Source organism: Bos grunniens, chromosome 19 (assembly GCF_055505025.1).
Source record: "Bos grunniens cultivar Pamir isolate PY7600 chromosome 19, Bosgru_T2T1.0, whole genome shotgun sequence".
Taxonomy (NCBI): Eukaryota; Metazoa; Chordata; class Mammalia; order Artiodactyla; family Bovidae; genus Bos; species Bos grunniens.
Genome location: NC_141183.1, coordinates 26595502 through 26620355, shown reverse-complemented (window position 1 = coordinate 26620355; position 24854 = coordinate 26595502). Strand labels below are relative to the sequence as shown.

General features: G+C 40.0%; 1 protein-coding gene across 2 annotated transcripts in view; it reads right to left on the bottom strand.

Annotated features, from left to right (window-relative positions):
* KAT7 (lysine acetyltransferase 7) overlaps positions 1–22918 on the bottom strand; it is a 34766-nt gene extending 11848 nt beyond the window's left edge. The window contains exons 1-9 of one of the 2 annotated variants that reach the window (XM_086355482.1): positions 22750–22918; positions 19882–20029; positions 15485–15661; positions 14130–14369; positions 9679–9761; positions 6711–6800; positions 5168–5266; positions 2925–3035; positions 1059–1250 (exon numbers count right to left, since the gene is read on the bottom strand). In XM_086355482.1, the coding sequence (XP_086211608.1) occupies positions 1059–1250; positions 2925–3035; positions 5168–5266; positions 6711–6800; positions 9679–9761; positions 14130–14369; positions 15485–15661; positions 19882–20029; positions 22750–22764 (1155 nt within the window). In that variant the 5' untranslated portion in view covers positions 22765–22918. The remainder of the gene's footprint in view (positions 1–1058; positions 1251–2924; positions 3036–5167; positions 5267–6710; positions 6801–9678; positions 9762–14129; positions 14370–15484; positions 15662–19881; positions 20030–22749) is intronic. The other variant, XM_086355483.1, reaches the window with a different exon arrangement.
* Positions 22919–24854: the final 1936 nt, after the last annotated feature.

Sequence of the window (24854 nt, the reverse complement as noted above, 5' to 3'; positions counted from 1 at the left end):
CAGACATCCTGGAGTCAGGAAGTAGTGGAGGTGACAGAACTCCAGCTGAGCTATTTCAAATCCTAAATGATGATGCTGTTAAAGTGCTGCACCCAATGTGTCAGTGAATTTGGAAAACTCAGCACTAGCCACAGGACTGGAAAATGTCAGTTTTCATTCCAATCCCAAAGAAAGGCAATGCCAGAGAATGTGCAAACTATCACACATTTGCACTCATTTCACATACTAGTAAAATAATGCTCAAAATCCTTCAAGTTAGGCTTCAACAGTATGTGAACTGAGAACTTCTATATTTATACAAACTGGATTTAGAAAAGGCTGAGGAAGCAGAGATCAAACTGCCAACATCCCTCGGATCATAGAAAAAGCAAGAGAATTCCAGAAAAACATCTACTTCTGCTTCATTGACTACACTAAAGCCTTTGACTGTGTAGATCACAACAAACTGGAAAATTCTTAAAGAGATGAGAATAGCAGACCACCTTACCTTACGCCTCCTGAGAAATCTGTACACAGATCAAGAAACAACAGTTAGACCAGACACGGAACAACAGACTGGTTCTGTATAGTCAAAGCTATGGTTTTTCCAGTAGTCATGTACAGATGTGAGAGGGGAAAATAAAAAAGCTAAGTGCTGAAGAATTGATGCTCTTGAACTGTGGTGCTGGAGAAGACTCTTGGGAGTCCCTTGGACAGCAAGGAGATCAATCAATCCTAAAAGAAATCAGTCCTGAATATTCATTGGAAAGACTGATGATGAAGTGGAGGCTCCAATACTTTGGCCACCTGATGTGAAGAGCCAACTCACTGGAAAAGACTTTGATGCTGGGAAAGATTGAAGGCAGGAGGAGAAAGGGATGACAGAGGATGAGATGGTTAGACGGCACCACTGACTCAATGGACTTGAGCTTGAGCAAAAGGGAAGCTTTGAGGCAAACCTGGAGTGCTGCTGTCCATGGGGTGGAAAAGCACTGGACACGACTGAGCAACTGGAAAACAACGATCTAGACATCCTACAGCTTATCGCCACCGTGGTCATGGACCTTCGGACAACTTACCATGTGTCGGCGGAGTATTGTTTGGCTCTTCATGTATTTTAAACAGAATTCACACATGTAAAGACGTCCCAGTCGTGCATATTCTTCAGGATAGGGAGAATGGTACCAAGTATCAAGCTCATAGCGACCAAAAGCAATTGTTTTAATCATGTTGCTCCCCTCTGTGATTTGGCCTTGCAGCCTTAACTTCTCCTGTATTGCAGAGAAGAAATCAAGTTACAGGAGGATAAGAATTAATCATTTCTATTGTTGTAAGCTGTGTGCATGCCACCACAACTGGCTATGAAAAAAATAATATCTGGCTTCTAGCTCATGAGAAACTTGCAATGAAGAGGACTATGGGGGCATGGGTCACTAGGAAGGCTAGAGAAAATGTACTGTCTACACTGCCCAGAGCACAGGTCTTGAGAGTGGCTTTTCTCTGCTACCTACCCACTTGGGCCTCATCTCTTGAACATCAGAACAAGCCCTTCGTAAAATTTTACTTTTTATCAGTCTGAAACAAATCGAATTTTAAAAGACCATTTATCACAAACTCCCTACACCTTAACAAACATTCTAAAACTAAACAAAAGCTTCTCGAGAATGCGCTTCATACATGTGCAAAAGCTTTTATAAAGAAAGCTGTATGGATCTGCATGACATGCACCCATGCTGGCCATGCTCTCAACTTGGGTCCTTTAAAAAACACTTTTGAAACAGGGATGATGCTTTAATTCTGGAATTTAAAGCTAGAAAGTAGAAGATATTTTTGAATACCTGTCCCCACTCAGTGGCTATGAGTTAGTCACAGAAATAATTCTGAAGAATAATTAGGCAGAGCTCTAAAAAGCTGGCCTAGGAAATGTTCAATACCAGGGTAAGATAGAGAAAACCAGCAGCTGTAGCCCAGCCTAAACAAGGGCAGCGATCAAACCCTGGCTCTCCCAAAATTTTAACAAGTCTCCTCTATGGAGCCTTATACCAAGGTCACAGGACAAAAATTTCTGTAATTAACCAAGGTCAGTAGCAACTGTTGCCATGAGCCTCCTGATCTAAATCAGCCAGGTCCTTTACCCTGCATTAGGTAAAATACCCACCCTGAAACATTCTAACCAATCACTTAATGTCACCTTTCCAGTTGAAATTTTCTCTGCCTTGAGGGTATAAAAATTGGCAACTAGCCGAAGAAAGGGGTCAGCTCTCCCTTGAGCCAGCCTGCTGTTCTAATAACATCTCCCACTCTAAGAAACTCTGTTCTCCTCTCATTCTGCCTCATGTCTGGAAATTCTTTTCCAACCAGCCCATGGACCGCTACAGAATCCAGAATTCTTAAATAAAATATTCGATTATAATTAAAAAAAAAAAAAAAGGAAGATGAAATTCACTTTACAAACTTTAAGTTTCTTTGGACATAAAGATTCTAAATATCTAAACTATCTGACAACAACCTTGATCATTATTCCTCTCCCATTCTTTTATAGCTGCAATGAAAGGCTGAAGCAATCCCACAAAGGGGAGTTCCTATTTAGGTTAAGAGGACAACAGAGAGGGGTACCTTCCAGTCTAGGGCTTCTCAGAACTGCAAATTATCCAACTGACACAAAGGGGCACCTACTGCTCTACCCAGATAACTACCTCTACCAAATAGGTCCTTCCAGGAGTTGAGGTGGAGAGGGAAAACTTTAAGGGACAAAGGAAGGGAGGAGGGGTAATTAATTTTAAATATCAATAGGAAGGAAGTCTCAAATAAGGATGGCCGGGGGAAGGGAAAAAGAGTCAAGCAGCAAGTTATGTTTAATCCCTAGGAAACTGAGTGCTAATTTTCCTTGGCAGTTCCAAGTGACCCTCACAAGTGGTCCTCACCTTGGAAGTTTTAATACTCACCAGATCCTCTGAAGCACGGGCTTGTGCTCTTCGGAAAAGATCCAAGTCATACTCGCTCGTCAGGTTTTCCAGGAGAGGTTCCCGAGTGTTCCCATAGGTCTGCCTGTGTTCCTAGGAAAATAACCAGAGCATGATACTTTCTGCTTCTAAGATCTTAACCTATTGCATTTCAACGGATGCCAATCAGAGGGCCAAGAATAACCATACCTATTTATTTAGTACCTACTATTAATATTTGCCAGCCATTATACTAGGCACTAGGGATCAAGTACAAAACAAACTATCAGACAGGTTAATTCCAGAAGATACCCACTACCCACTCTAGTGAACCTGGAAAGGAAATGTCCTAATAACCACCCCTAAAGGGAGTTTCATTCTTCAGAATTTTATGCTTCCATTTCTTCCTCTGAAAATGTGCATGGCAAAACAAATAAATAAAATATAACAAAACCCAAATGCACTACCAACTTCTAGAATCCTGAGATCTAGTTGGATAATCATTTAAAAACAAAACCAAATAAAAACTAGAATCTCTAAGCCTTCATTTCTAAGATTTTAGGCTGAAAATAAAATCTACAGGTAGGAAGGAGCAGCTGGACTAAGCAGGCTTTTGTAAACTCTTTCCCTTGAATTGCTGCACCTACCATAACACAATCCACCAAAGGCACTGGAATACTCCCACTTTAGAACTCCAGTCCAAGTCTACAGGAAAAAAGGTTAGCTTCCTTGAGAAATGCTTTACTAAATATTAAGCAAGTACAAAAGAGGGAACAGTCATTGAAAACTAGAATCATAAAAATAATCCAGTTTTAAATAAATAATATCAAATCTTACCATAGCAGTCAGTACACAAGTATCCATACACAAGAAAGAAAATCCAAAGGAGCAACTTTCCTTTTAACCTTCAATTCTAGCCCTTCCCACTCCTTCTTAGACTCCGCCTCCTAGCAGAAGGTGAAGAGGATCGGAAGATAGTAGAAGATAATGGCTAAGAGGATCAGAAGGCTCATTCCAGGAAGAATGCTGTAGACCTTACTCATATATTAGCGTATGAAGAAACCACTCACCAGTACTTTTACCCCTATTAAAATTTCTTCTGGCTTATCTGGGCCCCTTTGATGGATATCTTTTTAATTTGGGGTTCTGTCATCTAAGCCTTGGGTTCTAAGTATTTCTTCTAGTTTTGTGTACTTTTTAAAAAAGCTTTAAAAAATCCTATCCAGTACTTTTTTACCAGGAAGGTTCAGCCCAAACTAGAAAGCAGATGTAAGGTAAATTTCAGGAGCTTTTATTCAGACACTCTCTACCTTTATGATTCTGGGAAAATCATAATCTAAATCTCAGTTTTCCATCTATACAACAGCTGAAATACCACCCATCTTTGTAACAAAGATTATGGGAGCAACATAACCACAGTGCCTGCCTAGCACATAAGCACTTAATAAATGGTATTGTCGTATTATTACATCTCTACCCAACCTGTAGATAAAAATACTGAACAAGACAGAGGGGAAGCACACAATTTTCACCCGAAAGCCCAATTCTACAGCTGGGTCTTGGCTGCTGGGATGGACTTCCTCTGGCTGCAGGGAATGGGGGCTACTCTTCCTTGAGGTGCGGGGCCTCTTACTGCACTGGCTTCTCCTGCTGCAGAGCACGGGCTCCAGCAGTCAGGCTCAGTGGTTGCGGTGCAATGGCTTAGCTGCTCCAAGGCATATGGGATCTTCCCAGACCAGGAATTGAACCCATGTACCCTGCATTGGTAGGTGGATTCTTAACCACTGGACCACCACGGAAGTCATAAATGTACACTATTTTTAAAACTAGAAAAATAAAAAACTATAAAAAGATTTACTATATATCACCCAATTAAAACCTTTTATCGTGTAGGTATTTTATTCTTTCATTTAAAGACATGGACTGATGCTTGGCTTGAATATTCTTCCTTATCGTTAACATCGTATTTGTTCAAACAAGAAAATTTAACCCTTTAAACCTAAAGTGAGGTTTATAAACTAGAAGATTCTATCTTTTCTTAATCTAAATTCTAACAGTATTTGTTTTTTGAGGACGCCCAGTTCCACTCTTGTTGGAGAATTATATATACAGTGAACTCTAACTGCCAAAGAGTCCTGTTACAGAGCATACTAAATGGCAAGTGTGAAAAGCAGAATCTTAGCAACCAAAAGGAATCAAATGTGATAGCAAGAGTTCATGCTACTAAATATTTAACTTATCCTCACCATATATTTCTCTTTTTGTTCTTTGCTCAGCCCAGAATTTCTTTTCTTCCTGAGTTCAGCAACCTTTTCCTTATATCGCAACTGCCTCTCTGATGGTGCCTAAAAAGAAAAAGGAGAAAATCGAGAAGCTAGCTAGAAAACTCATTATGTAATTAAGTCTCTAAATGAAAGTAACATACACCAAAGAAAGGGTAGAGGGAAAAACGGTCAGGGTGGGATGTGAAGTATATTACAGCCACCCTGTGAATGCTGCAGTTAATTTTTAAACTCCAAATGGGGTTCCCTCATCACCTAGACCACTACCCTGTCAGTTAAGATGAGTTTAGGAAATGTACTTACTTTAATATTAATCCAAATGGAATATAGATTAAGGATGGAACAACAGGAATAAAATCAAGATCATTTCAATTCATTAGGCATTTATTGAATGCTTACTGCTTTCCAAGCACTGATACGGAAAATGAATAAAAATTTAAACACTGAATAAGAATAGAACCCAAGATAAACAATGAAGAAAAGTGTAGCCACCTCTTACTGAGTGCTTATTACCTGCCAAGCACTGAGGACAGGTACTTATGGTACTTTACATGCATAATTTAGCTGACTACACTGCCAGGTAGATATTATTCAAGGAAATAAAATTGAGGGAAGTTAGCTGACCTGCCTAAGACCACGCAGCTAGAGTAACAGAATCGCAGTATTCAAATCCAGACCTGTCTGGCTCCAAAGTCAAACTTTTTCCCGTCACCATGCCTCCTCTGCTATCCACTTATAATCTAACCACAAAAACAGACATCCATATGATGAGATATGAGTATATAAAATGTGCCAAAACCTAAACTAACATTCTGAGAACATTACAAATAGGAATACATGAGGAAGAAATTCATTAATGGTACAAGATTTGGGAAGAATTCCGACAACAGCTAAGAGTTGCACAAGGCCTTGAAGGAAAAACACAATCTCTTCTTGGTATAAGTATAGAGTTCTAGGCCGAAAAACAGCAAGAGAAAACACCAAAGGCATTCGGGGGCAGGGGAGGGGACAAGGAATTAAGCATAATCAACGTGCATGAATGTTCAGAGAGACAAGAAGATTAGAGCAAAGCAGCATCTTGGAATCCAACAGCAAAGAAAAGTAGAAGAAAAATGACATAATCAACAAGCGTCAATGCTAAGAAAAAGTCACTGGTGCCATTGGAAACATACCAGCAGAGTAGAGGGGCCTGAAAGTAAATTATAATGGGTTAGAAAGTGGATGAAAATGAGGATATAGAGCAGAGAATATAATCTTGCAAATAATCAAGATTACCTATTATTATCACAAGTAGCATGATTCCTTCATTTATGAGGTAGAAGTTTTGTTTCTAGAAAATTTACTATTTGGAAAAAGCACTGTTTCTAAGTTTATGACTGAAGACCACTTATGACGACGCAGCACAGGAAACAAGAGGAGTGGACATAGCTACAATGGTTATGGGGCAGAGAGAATCCAAGACTCGGCTCTCAACTGTGAACGGCCGGAGCGTTAACAAGGCCCGTACCTGGTGCCTGGTTGCATGCCTGTTGTTGTCATCTTGCCTGTGGGACAGCATCCTTTCTTCTATCTGCTTATCCCGGCTCTGTGCTCTCACCTGCAACCATCAACAACGTCAATCAATCCACCTGCTTCTAAAACTATGTTCACTTAAAGTGTAAGAATACAGCAGTAATCCCTTGAATTTACACTGTACTTTCACTTTCAAAGGGTCTTCACGTTAGCACAATCTGTATAAGAAACAGATAAGGCAAGCTTCATATTCTGTTTTCTCAGCCATTATCTGAGAATCAGAAAGTGACATAATTACAGCTGGATGGTGGTAAAGCTAGGATTTTAACTAAGTCTGATGACTCTGAGCCTCTTTCCACTGTGCAATGCTAAGTGTGAGGAAGTGCAAGAACAGAGTAAAGAAGTACAAAGAAAAGGTTAGATACTTCAAGTCTAAAGGGAAACCTAACTGCATTTATGACCTTAGATAAACCACCTTCAATTACCAACAGTCTCAGATTCATCTACTGGGCAGTGAGGACTCATATCCAACTCCCTATTTCACATCAACACTAAAACTCAACATGGTCAAAACAGGGCGACTAACACTCTCCCACAAATCTGCTCCACCCCCAAACTCCTCTATAGCAATAAATAGTAGCACTTTTTAAACAACCGATCAGGTCAAAAACTTGAACATCAATGATGTTTGATTCTTCTCTTTCCCACTTCACATGATATTCATCAGCAAGTCTATCAGGCTGCCCCTCTCCAAAACACATCCCAAGTTCAGCCAATTCTGACCATCTCCACTGCCAACAGTCCAAGCCACCATCTACTGCCTGAACCTCAGAGTGGCCTTCCCACAAGTCTACCCTGTGTCAACTCTTTCCCCCTCCAGTTCATTCTCCACATACCAGCAAGCTGTGATTTTTCAAAAGTGTTTTGGTATTTTGCTAAAGCCCTCTGAATGCTTCTCATGGCTGTCAGAACAAAAGCATACTCCTTTTGCCAAGGCCTACAGGCCCTTCATGATCTGGATCCTACTTCTTCATTTCCTATCACATTTCAGCCTCACTAGCCTACTTTCCATCCTTCAAACCCAACCATTTTTTCCCCACCTCACAGCCTTTGAGCTTACCCATCCTTCTACTCAGCATCTAGACACAACTGCCTCTTTGTCATCACCCACGGCTCAGATAAAATGTCTTTCTTCACAGCCCAAGCAAAAGCAGTGCCACCTTGTCACCTCCAAAACAGTCACTCTCAGTTTAGTCTTTTTGTTTCTCACAACGTTTACCACTAAATAAAATTCATACTAATTTTCTATGTTGATTATACCTCTCCCCATGAAAATGTACACTCACTGCATACGGTCTTTTGATTGAATAAAAATGGTAATATTGCTGATTGCAATCATTTATCAGAAAAGTCAGAGTAATTCTGTGCATGCCAAGTATTTTAAAAACTCTGGGGCTTTTAATAAATGTGAGGAATTAGTCTAATGTTTCCATTTGAGATTCTAAATGTAATAAAATATGTATCTTTCAGAAATACTCCTGATCCTCTAACCACACGGTCCAGTAGTAAAGATGGATTATCCTGAGTCTGATTCCCTTTGAAACAGAGACCACAAAAGAGTAAAGTTCAAGAAATATGTTTCTCTTTCCAAAATTTTCTTCCCCAAACTGGAAATTGTCTTTCTCTATCATCCAACAATTTTATACCTTAGGAAGACTTTTATGTAAAACCATCCATAGTATTAGATTATTACATTTAAAGACAAGTAGTAACAGACAACTCCCCCAAAAAAACAGGGATCACAGTTATTTTCAGAGAAAGAAGCACCTAATGCCTTGTCAGCTTCTGAAGGAGAAGACGGAAGAGCTATTTCTGTTTTGATCTGGTCTCATACTAACATGAAGATAATGGCAAGACCTACCACTTCTACAGTCAGCAGAATAAACTGCCTTGCTTATAAGAGAAAGTTGAGATGAAGGAAAACAAGGGTAAGGGTCCACATACTCAAAATTCACGTCAAGTACCGAGAGTATACTGCTTTACTGAAAGACTAAACACAACACATAAAAAAGCTTTCTCTCCTGTGGTCCACTTGTAAATAAGAGAACACATTCCTGAATCAGGGAGGATTAACGTTAACTAGGGAATCTCATTTTTCTCAGGAGGAATCTGGCCCAGACAGGAACAAACCTGTCATACTGGCCTTGTTAGCAAAATAATCACCACAAAAGCAACAATTAATACTTTGGTCTAACCAACCTGGATACCCTATCCAAATACTACCTGAGCAATGCGTTTAATTAATAACATTTTCAACTTGTTTGTCCATAATTCGTTTTTTGGTTTCTCCTTGGTAGCAACAATCCAGACAGACACATACAAAATAGGGTCTTAGGTTCTACTCTTAAATCCATTATTTCAAATTCCAAAAGTTATTTAGAACTGTATTTTTCAAGATTGTAAGACAAGAATTAGCCAAGAGTAGGTATGATTGAGAGTAACAAAAAGGAGAAGTATTCCATAGAAGCAGACATAGAGGAAGAGAATTTAGAAAAACCTTTAAAAAGTAAAATACCTTCATAGATTTGTAAGAGAAACTAATGCATAAATACTGAGACCACATATTTATGCAAATTATTCCTTAGTGGAAAAGGTCCCTAGCAATCTTTGAAGAAAATTTTCAACAGAAAATATTGATGCAATTAGAGGGTGACGTTCCAAATATTTCATAGATAATCCCTTTGTTAATTTCTCTCAAAGCACTCCTTACAGACAATAATCCTTTTATGAGTCTGTTTTCCTTTCTTTAAACACAGCTGTTTCATAATGTTTCCTCCACTAGTATGTAAGAACAAGGACCCTGCCCATCTTGTTCACACTGTATCCCCATTGTTTAGCCAAGTGCCTGGCAAACGGTAAGCACTCAATAAGTATACGGTGAATAAACGACAATATATAATTACCTTGCATTCATCAGCTGAGAGATTATGATAGAGAGGGCATCCTGATATGGAGAAATGTCTCTCGTGTTTTCCTGTAAGGTGTCCTGTTAAAAGAAGAAAAAACTTAACCTCAAGATGAAAGATCTAAGCTTGGAAAGTAATAGTTTTCACTAAAATAAACCTTTTTACAATACCATTTTTATCAAGTATATGTCTGATTACAGATTAAATCCATCAAAGGCAAGGGTCATAACTTGCACCCACAATAAATTATTTTCTTCTACAGGTTGGACCTAACCATCTCTGAACATATTTGCATATATTCAATATAAATTGTAGTTCCTTCTTTTCTGATCACGTAGTTCTCAAATTCCAAAATGTCAGAAACCCATAAATTTACTTAAAAGGCACAAAGTTATAAGCAAGAATATTTTCTTTTGGTAGAACTTAACTTTCCTATGCTAAATTGATCAAGTCATATATTTAATAAGTGTGGTTTCTATTGTGCAATGTTATCCAATCTAAATTGAACTTCTTACAATAATCAAAAGAAGATGGAGATGGAAGTGGTCTTTTCTAACATATGAGGAAATATACTTTGGTAATTTTGGACCAGATTAAATATATTCATTTTTGTGGAGGGGTGGCTGATTTTGTTTAAAGATTTAGGCTTCTTTTATAATCAAACTTTTAAATTATTACTACTTCGTTTTTAAAATACATAATCAAACTTTTAAACAGGTAGTTTGTGCAAGGGAAAGAAGGAAAAATACTAGAAAAGACAATACAGAAAGCTCTTTTTTATCTAAAGGGGTATTTATTTTTCTGTTTTTCACATGGTTTGTGAAAATACACAGGTAATTGATTATTTCATTTTTATATGTCTCTTCAATCAAAACGTTCATCAAACATCTAAGACTGAGACAGATGGTGAGACAATGCTAATGAGATAAATTAGCTAAGTTAAGCTGCAAATCTACAAAATTCTTTCTTTCATGGAAAAAAGACATTTAATTTGTAGTAAAGGAGACATTTAAAAGAGATTTAAAAATTACACAAGATTTAGAGAGTAAGCTTTAAAGGGTAGCAAAAGAGTTGGACACGACTGAGTGACTTCACTTTCCCTTTTCACTTTCATGCTTTGGAGAAGAAAATGGCAACCCACTCCAGTGCTCTTGCCTGGAAAATCCCAGGGACGGGGGAGCCTGGTGGGCTGCCGTCTATGGGGTCGCACAGTCAGACACGACTGAAGTGACTTAGCAGCAGCAGCAGCAACACGGAATTCCTTGGTGGTCCAGTGGTTAGGACTCTGCATTCACTGCCGAGGGCCCAGATTTGATCCCTGGTTGAGGAACTAAAATCCCACAAGCTGGGCAGAGCAGCCAAAAAATATATAAATAAACAAATAAAGGGTAAAAACAGTGCAAGTATTGCAGGAGAGGAAAATTAATACAGGGCTTTACAGGTGGCACTAGTGGCAAAGAACCCTCCTGCCAATGCAGGAGATGTAAGAGACGTGGGTTTGATCCCCAGGTCAGGAAGATTTCCTGGGGGAGGACATGGCAACCTACTCCAATACTCTTGCTTGGAAATCCCATAGACAGAGGAGCCTGGCAGGTTACAGTCCAAGAGGTCACAAAGAGTTGGACATGACTGAGCACACATACCCAAGAACAAGAGTTAATATAATAATATGCAGGCTGCCATTTCTCCAAGACTATATTATTAAAAATCCTGCCTGCCAATCTAGGAGATATAAGAGAGACATGGGTTCAATCTCTAGGTCAGGAAGATCTCCTGCAGAAGGAAACGGCAACACACTGCAGTATTCTTGCCGGGAGAATCCCATGGACAGAGGGGCCTGGCAATCTACCATCCATAGGATCACAGAGTTGGACACAACTGAAGCAACTTAGCACAGCACAGCACATATTATTAAAAATGCAATCTTAGAGATCCACACATTTATCTTAGACACCAAAAACTACCCTCAGTGATCAAAACCTATGTACAAAATGTAAAGTATCATGGCTCTAGCAAGCCTTTTAGATATTATGCATCTATCTGTAACTTCTAAATAAATTATTCAAGTTTGTTTTATTTTATAATATGTCAACTAAAACCAATCTGCCTGTATTAAAAGTTTATAAATGATAGCTGTTCTATTAACCTAGCAAATTCCACTGCTATGAATTCATCCAGTAGATTTCTAGAAAGACACTAAAATATATATACATACAAGGCTATCAATTAGAGTCCTGTTCTAAATAGCTTTTAAAAGCTAAAAAAGGAGAAACAATATAAATATCAATCAATACAGGGTAATTCAAGTAATTTCTGAACTTTCAAATATAATGGAATTCTCTATATCCTTTAAACAAGAGGGACCGCTGAGTGCCAACAATGTAAAATATCTAAGATGTCAAACCAACCATTGTTTATATTCCTTTTTATAAATAACAACAGAGAAAGAAATATATGTGTGCATATACATGTGTTATGTATGTATAGGAACTTACTAGAAGTATTCATACACAACTACCAATAGCAGTTTTTATATCTAGGACATATTCTGGGGATATGAATAAAGGAGAACTTTTACTTAGCAATCAAGCCCTCCTAAAGGGTTTTAATTTTTCACAAGCACATCATACTTTCATACCAAAATTACCAAAAAAAAAAAAAAACCCCAAAAAAACACACCCCACCCTCAAACCTAATGACATTGTTTTGGCTAAGACGAGGAGTGGAACAGGATCAAGGATCATTGCAGAAGCTCAAGTTCATACTTTTCAAGCTTTGCCAGACATTAAAACCAAAAGTCAAAGTAAACTTCCCTATGATGCAAAAGATTTATATTTACCCTCTGGTCTACCACATTCAGAGTACTGAGTTCAGGGCATAAATAACACTTAAATCAGACCCCTACTCTAACCTCATCTCCTCCTCCCCATTCTGGTCTATATGCCCAGGCACACTGGCCCCTAAAGCATTACTCAAGGTGGCTAGGCACTCTCCTGCCCCAGACCCTGTCCACTTGCTGTGCCCTGTGCCCTTAATGCTTCTCTCCCACAGACTCAAATGGCTCACTCTCTCACTTATTTCAGGTTTCTGCTCACGTATCAGCGTATCAGAGTGGCTGTCCCTACACGGCACGCTCGTGTGCAGGTGCAGTATCCTACCCTCACAGCACACATCTCTAGCGGATTATGTGTTATACATCTGTTTGTCTTCCCCAGTTAGACCACAAGCTACAAGAGGTAGGGAATTTGACATGTTCACAACTCCACCCCCAGAATTTAAAACAGTGCCTGGAACAGGAAAACATTCAGTAAGCACTGAATGACCGGTTAAACAGTACATAAAATAAATGGAACAATTTAAGGATGCATGGACAGCAACAAGCAGAGTTGAAAATTCCTTCTCTTGCTGTGTGGCAAGGAGATCCTCTTAAAGTATATTAGCTATCTCTTGCATTAGTATTTGTATAATACCATCTATTCTTAGTTTTTCATTATTTATCTCAAGGAAATTGACTTAGGCCTGAAACAACTACCTCAAGTAACAACTGGTATAGCATCCAGGGGAACTCTGCTCTAGTTATGCATTTGATGGGTTGAAATTACCTAAGAAACTGCTGGTAATTAAATACTAGGGAAAACATACTGGTAGTCTGCAAAGCAGCAACTTTTTCTGTTCTACCTTTTTTCTGAACCTGGAGGCCACATTCAAAGGCTAAACTGGTAGACAGAAAGAGAGGCTCATTGTCTCCCAATCAGCACCTTCCAACTCTAGACAAAAGTTTAGACCAACATCTGCACCTAAGCTCACTTAAAGAACACACGTAAGATTTTTAAAACATTACTAGAATCCCTCAGTAAGGAGAAAAAATAACTCTTAAGGAAACAATGATATAATTAATCTATCTGAGAAGAAATATTTATCTAGTTTATACTTCTAAGCATACAAAGCCACAAGACCTAAAACTACTAAAGTCACAAAAGGTCAGGGTCTCATCTATACTCCTCACTTTCAGTGCCTCTTGATCAAAAAATGTTTTTCTCATTTCCTTAATAGCTATGGCCATACAACCATAATTTATTCACCCTACACTCTATTATTAGTCCTCGATACGCTTGAACTATGCACCATACAATGAGGTATTTGGAGATAACTGACGTTCTGTTTTTGTTGGAAAAAATAAAGAATTTTTCACTGGGAGGAGTTCTCAATAAACTGAATGGTGCATCATAGTTAATTTCCTTGTAACCAAATCTGTTATTATGGACAATAAGCCAAGAAGCAGGAATGCTTTTATCCAAGTGAGCAATTCAGTGTTATTCTAAGCAGTGGTCATTGAAGAGCCTAAGAAACTAAGTCGTAATGAACACTAAACATTTATGGGTGATCCTAATTCCAGAGAGAAAGAAAATCACACAATCCACGGTGTCATGAGGTGGAGGCACACTTACCTAGGGAGTTACAGCCTGGTGTAGGACACTTCATATTGAAATTGTAGCTTTCGTGGAAGCGGCGGCGCTTGGGGCGATGAGAGAGATCACTGCCCGAGTCCTTCAGGGACATGTCCTTGGCAATGCTCTCATCGTGAGACACGTTGGGGCTGGAGATGTCTATGTCAGATTCAGAAGAAGGGGCATTTCCAGTTGGCGTTCGAGGTGGAGACTCATCATGATCAGCTGTATTTTTAGTTTCTAAAGTAAAACAATTGTAAAACTCAGGAATGGAGTTTATTTTACTTATAGGGTTATTATATTCAGAAGAGTTTACAGGCTTCCCAAGATCCTCTTCCTGTGATTTAACCAGGAACTTTTGCCATTTATCTGCCATAAAACTAAATGCAAAATGAAGAAAAACTAATAACAGCATTCCTCTTCTGCAACTTTAAATTCTGACTAAAATTCCATTTGAGGTTTACATGATACATTTCACTAATTTGTGCTTCTCCCAAGCCCCAAATCATGAATAATCAAACCTGGATGGAAATAAACTTTTAAAAAACACTATCATCCTACTCTCTTGCTGGGAGATACATAGAATGGAATATAAATGAAAATGATTCTTTCTGGATGACACTGAACATACCTGGTGTGAGTGTGAAAGGACTTGACTCTGAATCAGGTGTTGCAAACCAAATGCCTACTAGTGCTGAGCAAGGCCAAATCAAGAGCCGACTGTCTCTCTCAAAGGGATAACTACTATTCAGTTCCAGTCAATTATGTAGTGAATGGCCACCTAACGTTCCCAGAGCTTTCCATTTTTTAAAAGAAACTAGTAACTCATGTTTTTACATAGAATCTTTGTTTTTTCAAATACTGGCCACTTTTTTTTAAGAAAGTAAATATGATGCCATCAAACCAACAGACCATGTTGGCAGGTTAGAAGTTCAGTAGTCCATAGTCTTTGCTCTAAGGCCTCTAATTTGGCCTGGTGAATCACAACCTCAATAGCCTACCATTCATTCCCCATTACTGACAGTCATTCCTCCTCAGAACTTCAGAGATAAATGGACCCATAAGCATGACTGCAAGAAAATCTGCTTTAAGCCTTCTTTATCTGTCAGTAAGAGGTCGTCAGTTTCTTTTGCCTATTGCAAGCCAGATCAAATAATACTCCAGCTACTCTGGACCTCAAGAGTAGCAGAGTATCAAACTGTCCTCAGCAAGAGGTAAGAAAGGAATCAGACAAACAGCAATCACCTAGCTGAATTTTGTACTGGGCATCTATCTGCAGTGGCTCCAAGCCTCTTCTAAGAGGAAACTGATTAGATCCTCTCTGTAATGAGTCCAAATCACCCATACCCACTCACCTCTATCTGAGAAATCAACCACTTGTTCAGTTTCTGAGCCAGATGAACGAGTCTGCCGAAGCGGGTATTTTTTCGGAGTCACTGGAGTAGGCTGCTGCTGACTACGGGTCACTCTCCTGGTAGAATAAGCAGGCTCCTCAGTGCCAAAAGACTGCAAATTTCGAACAGGACTGGAATCTGATCCCGATTTTAAAAATAATAAAACAATTAAAGAAAAAAGAAAGAAATCTGTTTTATATTCCATTAGTGTGACTTATTAGCATGTAGGTTCTCCTACATACAAGCAACATAGAGATGGTAGAGAGGTGCAGTACAGCACAGAATTAATGGCTTAGGCACTGGAATCAAGGCTGAATGTAATTCAATTCCACTTCATCATACTAACTAGATGGGCATACTGGGCAAGTTAATCTCTCCAAGCCTATTTCCTGATCTATTAAAAAAATGGGAAAATACTAGTAACACATTCCTCACACATTTGCTGTGAGAAATAAGTGAAATAAATCATATAAGGGACTTAATAAGATCCTTAGATATCTAAATGTAGTGCTTTATAAATATTAGCTACATGTTCTTTCTTCCTTTAACCCACCAGAAAAGAGATACTCTACTACTAAAGATATAACAATACACAAATATTTCCTTTCTTAAAGGACCTTTCTTTCTTCCTGATTACCCTGTCTGACACTCTAAAGCAAAATAATACTAGATTCATAAAGGGTAAGGCAGGGATACAACTTTAAAAATTTTTGGATGCAGAAATCTATTCTGAAGCAGCCAATAGTTCTTTTACATCTCCAATCTGAAGACACTTACAGGAAAAAAAGCAATTCAGAAGTTAAAGTCTATTTTAAACAACAGAAGATCCTAATATGTAAATCTTACAGATTCTTCAAAGAAAACTGAAATTCTCAAACTCTCCTGTAAAACTTAGCACACAGCTCAGTTTTCAGTTTGCATATCTCCAAGGGGCTCCATTTACAATGTAGTCTACATTTTGTTTTAGAAAGGGCCATGTAACATGAATCATAGTGTGAATGGTGTCCTCAGGAGTTGTGTAACTTACTGGTGATAAAGTGTTACTAGAGAGACTAAGTGCTCAGGTATTAGGTTGGTGCCAAAGTAACTGTCGTTTTGCATTGCTGAACTTTGCTGTTTGATATTGGAATACATTCTTAAATAAATGTGGTTATGTTATACATCATTTTAATGCACGTTTCTTGCTTTATCTTTTTGCTAATGACTTATTACTTGCTGTTTATTTTTAGACTATAGAAATGATGTTAGACAAAAAGCATATTCAAGCAATTTTTTTACTTGAGCTCAAAATCGGTCATAAATCAGCAGACAACTCACACATCAACAATGCACTTGGCCCAGGAAATGCTAATGAACATACAGTGCAGTGGTGGTTCACAAAGTTTTGCAAAGGAAGACAAGAGCCTTCAAGATGAGAAATGCAATGGTTGGCCATCAGAAAGTGACAGCAACCAATAGAGAGCAATCTTCAAAGCTGATCCTCTTACGAACACACAAGAAATTGCCCAAGAAGTCAACGTTGACTTTCTATAGTCATTTGGCATTTGAAGTAAATTGGAAACGTGAAAAAATTTGGTAAGTGGGTGCCTTATGAGCTGACCAAAAATTTTAAAAATTGTCATTTTGAAGTGTTGTCTTCTCTATGCAACAAGGAACCATTTATCGATTGGATTATCACCTGTGACTTGACGACGAAAAGTGGATTTTATACAACAACCAGCGACCAACCAGGTTAGTGGCTGGACAGAGAAGCTCCAAAGCACTTCCCAAAGCCAAACCTGCATCAAAAAAAGGTCACGTTCACTGTTTGGTGGCCTGTTGCAGGTGTCTGATCCACTACAGCTTTCTGAAACCATTACATCTGAGAAGTATGCTCAGCAAATCGATGAGATGCACTGAAAATCGCAACACCTGCAACCAATACTATCAAGAGAATTCTTCTCTATTACAATGCTTGATCACACGTCACACAACCAATGCTTCAAAAGTTGAACAAACTGGGCTACAAAGTTTTGATTCATCCACTATATTCATCTGACCTCTCACTAACCAATTACCACTTCTTCAAGCATTTCAACAACTTTCTGCAGGGAAAATGCTTCCACAATCAGCAGGAGGCAGAAAGTGCTTTCCCAGAGTTCATTGAATTCTAAAGCATGGATTTTTACACTACACAAATAAATTTATTTCTTGTTTGCAATAATGTGTTGATTTTAATGGTTCCTATTTTGATTAATAAAGATGTGTTTGAGCTTAGTTATAATGATTTAAAATTCACAGTCCAAAACCGCAATTACTTTTGCACCAACCTAGTAGTAGATGGCACTTCAAAACGATCCTTTTTTTGATTTGTGGTCAGCTCATGAGGCACTCACTTATCGAGCTTTTTCACCTTTCCAATTTGCTTCAAATGCCAAACAATTGTAGAACAAGCCACATTGAGTTCTTGGTTAACTTCTTCATGTAGTTGTAAGAGGATCAGCTTCTATGATTGCTCTCAACTGGTCTCTGTCACCTTCTAATGGCTGGCCACTGTGTTCCTCATCTTGAAGGCCTTTGCAAAATTTCTTGAACTACTACTGCACTGAACGTTCATTAGCAGTTCCTGGGCCAAATGTGTTGCTGATGTTGCAAATTGTCTCTGCTGCTTTATGACCCATTTTGAATTTGAACAAGAAAATTGCTCAAATCTGCTTTTTGTCTAACATCATTTCCATAGTTTAAAATACATATAAAAATAAACAGCAAGTAATAACTCATTAGCAAAAACATAAACCAAGAAATGAGCACTGAGATGATATGTAAGATAATTACTTTTATTCAAGAATGTACTCCAGTATCAAATGGCAAAATTCGACAATGCAAAACTGCAATTACTTTTGCACCAACCTAATAATTCCTAGTTATTTTGAATATTTACAACTTTCAGCTGTGCAGTGCATGGCCAATTACTTTCTAAGAACACTTATGCACAATCTGTTGCATATATTATACCCTCTGCCTATAATACCACTCTTCCATTTTCAACTTGTAAATTCCTACTAGATCCTTTAAGATTTCCACCTCTGGACTTCCACAGCACTCTATGCCAACCTCTCTCAGAGCCCACTCCACAATACATTATCATATCAGTTTACATCCTGCACTATACTGTAAGCTCCTTGAGGGCAAGAAGTGTGATTTTTCTATCATGGTATTCCAGAACATAGCATAGTACCTCAATTATAGTCACCATTTATCAATATTCCCATTGTACCAAAAGATAAAAACTTAAAGTTGAGAAATCAAGAAACATCTATACTTCAGCTCAAATATTAGATTCAAAAATAAAGAACAGTTGCTAAAAGAGAAGGTTTCCACCTTCTTGCTTGGAAAATAATAGATGTTTTTCTCTTATTCTGCAACATGCTCATACAGCAATAACCAAATCAGTGCTATTTAAGTGCTCAAAGTATTTTATATTTTCCTTCTTAATTTACTATCCCTCTTAATTGATCGTCTCGTCGGCTTTCTGTATTAATTACAACTTTCTGTCTTCCCCAGAGAATCCCAGAGCAGAGCCAGGAGGGTCAGGGATACCCTCCAAATCTAAGCCCAGATGGCCAATTGCACTATAGAACCTTCCAAAACCGAGATTCCCCATTCTCTACCACCAAAGCAAAATTCTGGGTATTTACAATTGACAGCTGGTCAACTGTTTCTATTTATTAACTGTACCTGACTATATTGTATAATTAAACATGGTTTTAGAAGTACTGGGACTTCTTTGTGGCCCAGCTTGTAAAGAATCTGCCTACAATGCAGGAGACCTGGGTTTGATCCCTGGGTTGATCAAAGATCAACCTGGAAGATCCCCTGGAGAAGGGAGAGACTATTCACTCCAGTATTCTGGCCTAGAGAATTCCATGGACTCTATAGTCCATAGGGTCACAAAGAGTCTGACATGACTGGGCAACTTTCATTTCACTTCGCTTCAAAGTACTAGGCCTCCTATAATAACAAGTTCTTCAAGAGACCACTTTAAGTCCCTAGGCCTAAACCACTTTTAGGAAGTGAAAAGATAACACTCTCATTTTACTGATTGGGAAACTGCAATCTATAAAAAATTAAATGACTCAGGACATTCATGTTTCACACATCTATTAAAGCAGACACAGTTCTTTTGGGTCTACAAATCAGACAGTTCCCCAAATGGAACCATTTTAAACACGTAATACTTCGCAGTCATTTATTCTGTATTTTACCAGATTCTGTCATCAACATTCAGACAAGGGACCAGTTTCCACATTAACCAGCACAATAATATGATGTCCAATAAGCTGTGAGGTGTGATCATGAAAAAGGAAGCTGTCTTTTACCTTGAGAACTCTGGCTTAGCCGGGCTGAAGAGCGGGTGACTCGGGCAGATCGCCGGGATGTGCCATCACTTTCTGAACTATCTGTATGCTCAAGATCTGTAGAAAAATCGGAATCTTCGGTTCCATCTGAACTACTCCCTGCATTCCTCTGTAACACCATAGATTCAGACATTAGCACAGAAACATTTACTCAGTGGGTTTGAATTAACACTGGAAATAAAACAGACTGTGATGCTGATAACACCAAGTTCAAACGTTCCTTTTATTTACTTAAATGGAACAACCGACAAATAATGCACCTTTATTAAATACAGAAGAATTCTTACTGTATTATTATAATTCTAAAACAAGTTCATTAGGTCAGTACAACAAACTTTAATAAAGTATTCTACTCAAAACAGTCTGGTTGACATAAAACATGTACTTACAGTAAGTCAAGGGTAATGAGAAAAATGTTAGTGCTAGACCCCACTGAACTTTAGAGTAGCTTTTGTTCAAAGTCTCCATGAACAGTTATTACATTTTTAAAAACCACACACTAATTCAAAATGTCATGGTCCTAAAAGAACTTAGGGAGAAAGAGAGTAACATTCTTCTTTCTTATGTTATCTACTTTTAAAGTTTCTCCATTTGAATGCCAAAAGTGCTTTAAGAAAGGGGGGAAGGGAGTGACTTGCACATAAAGACTTATAGGTAAGCATAAACAGAAGGTTGGAGAAGGCAATGGCAACCCACTCCGGTACTCTTGCCTGGAAAATCCCATGGATGGAGGAGCCTGGTGGGCTGCAGTCCATGGGGTCGCTAAGAGTCGGACACGACTGAGCGACTTCACTTTCACTTTCATGCACTGGAGAAGGAAATGGCAACCCACTCCAGTGTTCTTGCCTGGAGAATCCCAGGGAGGAGGGAGCCTGCTGGGCTGCCGTCTATGGGGTCGCACAGAATCAGACACGACTGAAGTGACTTAGCAGCAGTAGCAGTAGCAAATAGAAAGTTTTTAAAAATCACCTTTTCAATTAATAATTATTTACCAATTGTTAGCCTTCTTAGGCATGATTAGCCACAGAGATAACTTTTATCAACTGTGCTAATAAAAGTGTTAACTTTTATTAACACTATACCTTTGACTAAACCAGAAAGAGAAATACATTTGCTAAAAAAATAAAAAACAAAACCAAAAACAACACTGAAGCTTCAAATTATTGATAGAAGTTCTTTATTCAAAATCCTAAGCACCAGTTGTTTAGAATTCATAATCTTTTAGATTTTTGGAAAGGGAAAAATTTGCATGCATCTGCAAATAATACCCTTTCTGCAGCAAAATGTATAAACATTCACACTAAATGAGACACACAAAAACTGTAAATCGCCTCAGGACAGTTTATGCCACCAAATAAGCTACTAAAAAGCACACATTTTCACAAGTTCTCTGTATTTGGGAACTGCAGAAAGAGAACTGTGGGCCTATTCCAAGGCACCAGTACTACTGTTGCATTTGGTGAGCCTTAACATAAATACCACCTATCAATGTACATCACTGTAGGAGACATTAAAAAGTATAAATACTTGAAAGCCTCTGGGAAGAGAAACATTTCTGCAGAAATGAACAAAAATACAATCAACTTTCCAAATATTCCAAGGCTAATCTGCCCAGATACTGAGTGGAGGCTCCAGAGACAGTCACAGAAAATTGACAGAATAAAAGGGGCGTCTTAAAAGTCATCCGGTCCAGTTACTCAGATATTGAATCCCTGACCATCTCTGACCATCACCTTCCTGACTTGATCATGGAATCGAGTTCTTCTCTCCCGGCTTTCACTAATCTACTTCCCATCTTACTCCATAGCAGACTTAATTGCTCTCTCACTTTCCTGCCATTAAGCTTTGTCTATTATTGCCAAGTAGAGAATTTACTAGATCTTTTCAAGTTATTTACGAGTCTGTTTTCCCCATCAGACTCAGATTTCCTTAAGCCAAGGATCATGTCTAATTAATTTTTGAATCCCCAGCAGCCAGCAGGTAAAAAGCAGTCAATAAACATTTGTTGAATTGAATTAGATTTGTTCTGGAGTCCCGGCTCTGCATTGCCTAATTGAGCGGCTTGGGGTACTCCATTAAGCCTGTTTGTTTAGCTGAGAAAAGAAGGGGTGGGGGTGTCCCTAGGTGATCTCATAAACCCCATCTAATTCTAGAAAGTTTCTGATTTAACGAACTGCATTTTGTAGGCGCTGGCTAACTAAGCACACAAGGAAAAATCACAGCTTAGGAGCAACAGGTGAGAGTGAGATCCCTGGGGAGTGGGCGCTGGTTCTCCACCACCCAGTTCTCGGCTTTGTTGTGTCCCCCGCGGGGAAAGGAAGGATGCTCCAAAACTCCGCCTCTGTGAGCATCATCAGACGGAAGGGAGGGGATTCGAGTCACCCAACCGCGGTCCCGATACACCGCGCCCCCACAGGACAGACTGGCAGGCCTACCCAATCAAGAGAGGAGAGATCGTTCTCTACGGCCTTTCGGACAGCGATAGAGCCGGGCCCAGACACCGCCCCCACACGCGGGGAGGTGACCGTTGAGCCCAAATGGGCGGTGTCACCAGCCAATCAACATGTTTCTAGACGTTTCAGCGACCAATTAACGAGAAGAACGCCTCCGAGCCAGGCAAGCAGAGGGCGGGAATAGTTGCAACCATAGGCCGAGGCCAGGGTCGGGCCCACATTTTTCTGTTGGGTATGGACAGAAGAGGGTTGCTAAGCTAGATTCGGGGGAGCGGCAAGTTGGAACCCAATCATTGTAAGGCGTGGCCAACTGCGTCATGTTTCTCAAACGACTGTCTTTAGAAACCCGCCATCCCTCCCGTCCTGTTCCTCTCACCTTCCTTCGAGGCATTGCCGGCTGCTGCGGCCCGACGGTTATGATTCGGGCAGCGGCGGCAGCAGCAGGAACGGTGGCTCCGGCGGGCTCCGTGGCGGCCTCTGTAGCAGTCCCAATCCTGCGGACGATCCCAAGTGCCTCCTGCTTCTCAGCGTCTAGAGCCTTCTGCGCAGGCGCCGCGGGCTGAGGCGCTTTTTCCTCCACTTCCGGCTGGGGTTTGCGTCACTTAACTTTACGGGTCAGAGAGGATTCTGGGAGGTTCGTTCCCCTGGTGAGGCTACTGAGCGCCATTTTGGACTTGGGCAGGAAGTGGCTCCGGTGGTGGAAAGTGGGGCCAGCCATGTTTAGTTAGGGGAATGACACCCTTTGTAGGCGTGGGTAGCCATTCCTGTTTGGGGCAGAAGCCTGACAATTGAAGTTAACGGTTCTCATCTTTACCTTGGGCAAAATTTCCCTTCCTGGTCGTTTTAATTTCTGAAGTCGAGGAAGGAAAGCCCCAGAATCCATCAGGTTGTTGAGATTTAACCCCCTCGTCGCCGAATTGGCTAAAGGACGTTTCCGTTTATGGGCATAAACTCAAAGTTGGGAAGGGATGTTTTGCAGAAGAAACAAGTTTAACAGCTATCCTGTGTCAAAATGGTGAGGAATGGGAGCTTGGGAAAGGAACGAAAGGGTAGTGTCCATCACCAGGAAGTTTCTTGTCTGGTAGAGGAGACATTGTCCTTGCCCTTTAGCAAACATCAAGTAGATTAATTCGTTCAATCGCAAAAGGAGACCGAACCATTCTCCAGAAGCTGTAGCTCCAAAGAAGAGCCAGTTTAGCTCTGTGGTGAGCGCCCGTCTCCTTACCCCATCCTGTATGGGTATGAGCGCCTTGGGTGGCCCGCAGGATGAGAATGTGTGTGCATGTGTGTGCGCCAGAGCCGCAGAAGCATTGAACTTCATGAGCCCAAGTGACCTCTCGAAATTCAGCTGCTTCAGCCAAGAGTTGGGGGACGGAGAAACAGGAAGGAGTATTTTTAGTAAAGCTGGATCTCAGGCACTGATTTTTAAATAATAGTGAGGGGGCCTCGAAAGAAGAAGTTGTGGAAGATGTAAGCTAGAAGAGTTTAAAGGCAGGGACGTGGATAGCAGACGTTGAGGGTTTGAGTGAGTGAGTGAAAGTCGCTCAGTCTTGTCCGACTCTGCGACCCCATAGACTGTAGTCCATGGAATTCTCCAGGCCAGAATACTGGAACGGGTACCCTTTTCCTTCCCCAGGGGATGTTCCAACCCAGGGATCGAACCCAGGTCTCCCGCATTGCGGGCGGATTCTTTACCGGCAGAGCCACAAGAGAAGCCCGTTGAGGATTTAGCTTGCTGAAAGAAGAGCCTTGAGAGGACCAAGGCTTGACCTGGAGCGCATGGGTGGGATCCAGGCAGGCTCAGTCATTAATTTAGGATCCTGGACCCCAGTGTCACCTAAGGCTAGCTAAAATGGATATCTCCCCCCCCCCCCCCCCGCCCCTGGAGCTGAGATTAAGAACGAAGCAGCATAAGGCAAACATTTGATTGATGTGCTAAACAGAGGACTCTGAAGGATTGAAGTTCCAGACCCTTAGCTAGCACTCTCCTTGGAGATACTCTGCGTGCTTAATTCCTCAGTCGTGTCTGACTCTTTGCGACCCCATGCACTGCAGCCCGCCAGGCTCCTCTGTCCATGGGATTCTCCAGGCAGGAATACTGGAGTAGGTTGCCAGACCCTCCTCCTGGGGATCTTCCCAACCCAGGGATTGAACTCAGGTCTCCCACCTTACAGGCGGATTCTTTACCAGCTGAGCCACCAGGGAGATATTCTGGGCTAGTGTTAAGGCAGACAGCTTTTGGTATTTTGTTTTTATTATTTTAGCCTTTAGTCTTTACTATAGATACTTTTGGATACCTTACTTAGTTTGAGGTGCACATAAGATCTTATTTGGAAAGGGCTCCTGCTTATTCTTATTTTGTATCCCCTCAGGACTTAAGCATTTAATTTCACACTATTACTTTTATTCTGCACTTACTGGTATGTTCCTAAGGTTATTTTTGAGTGTTCTGGCTCCCCAACTGTTGGTCAGGAGCTCTTA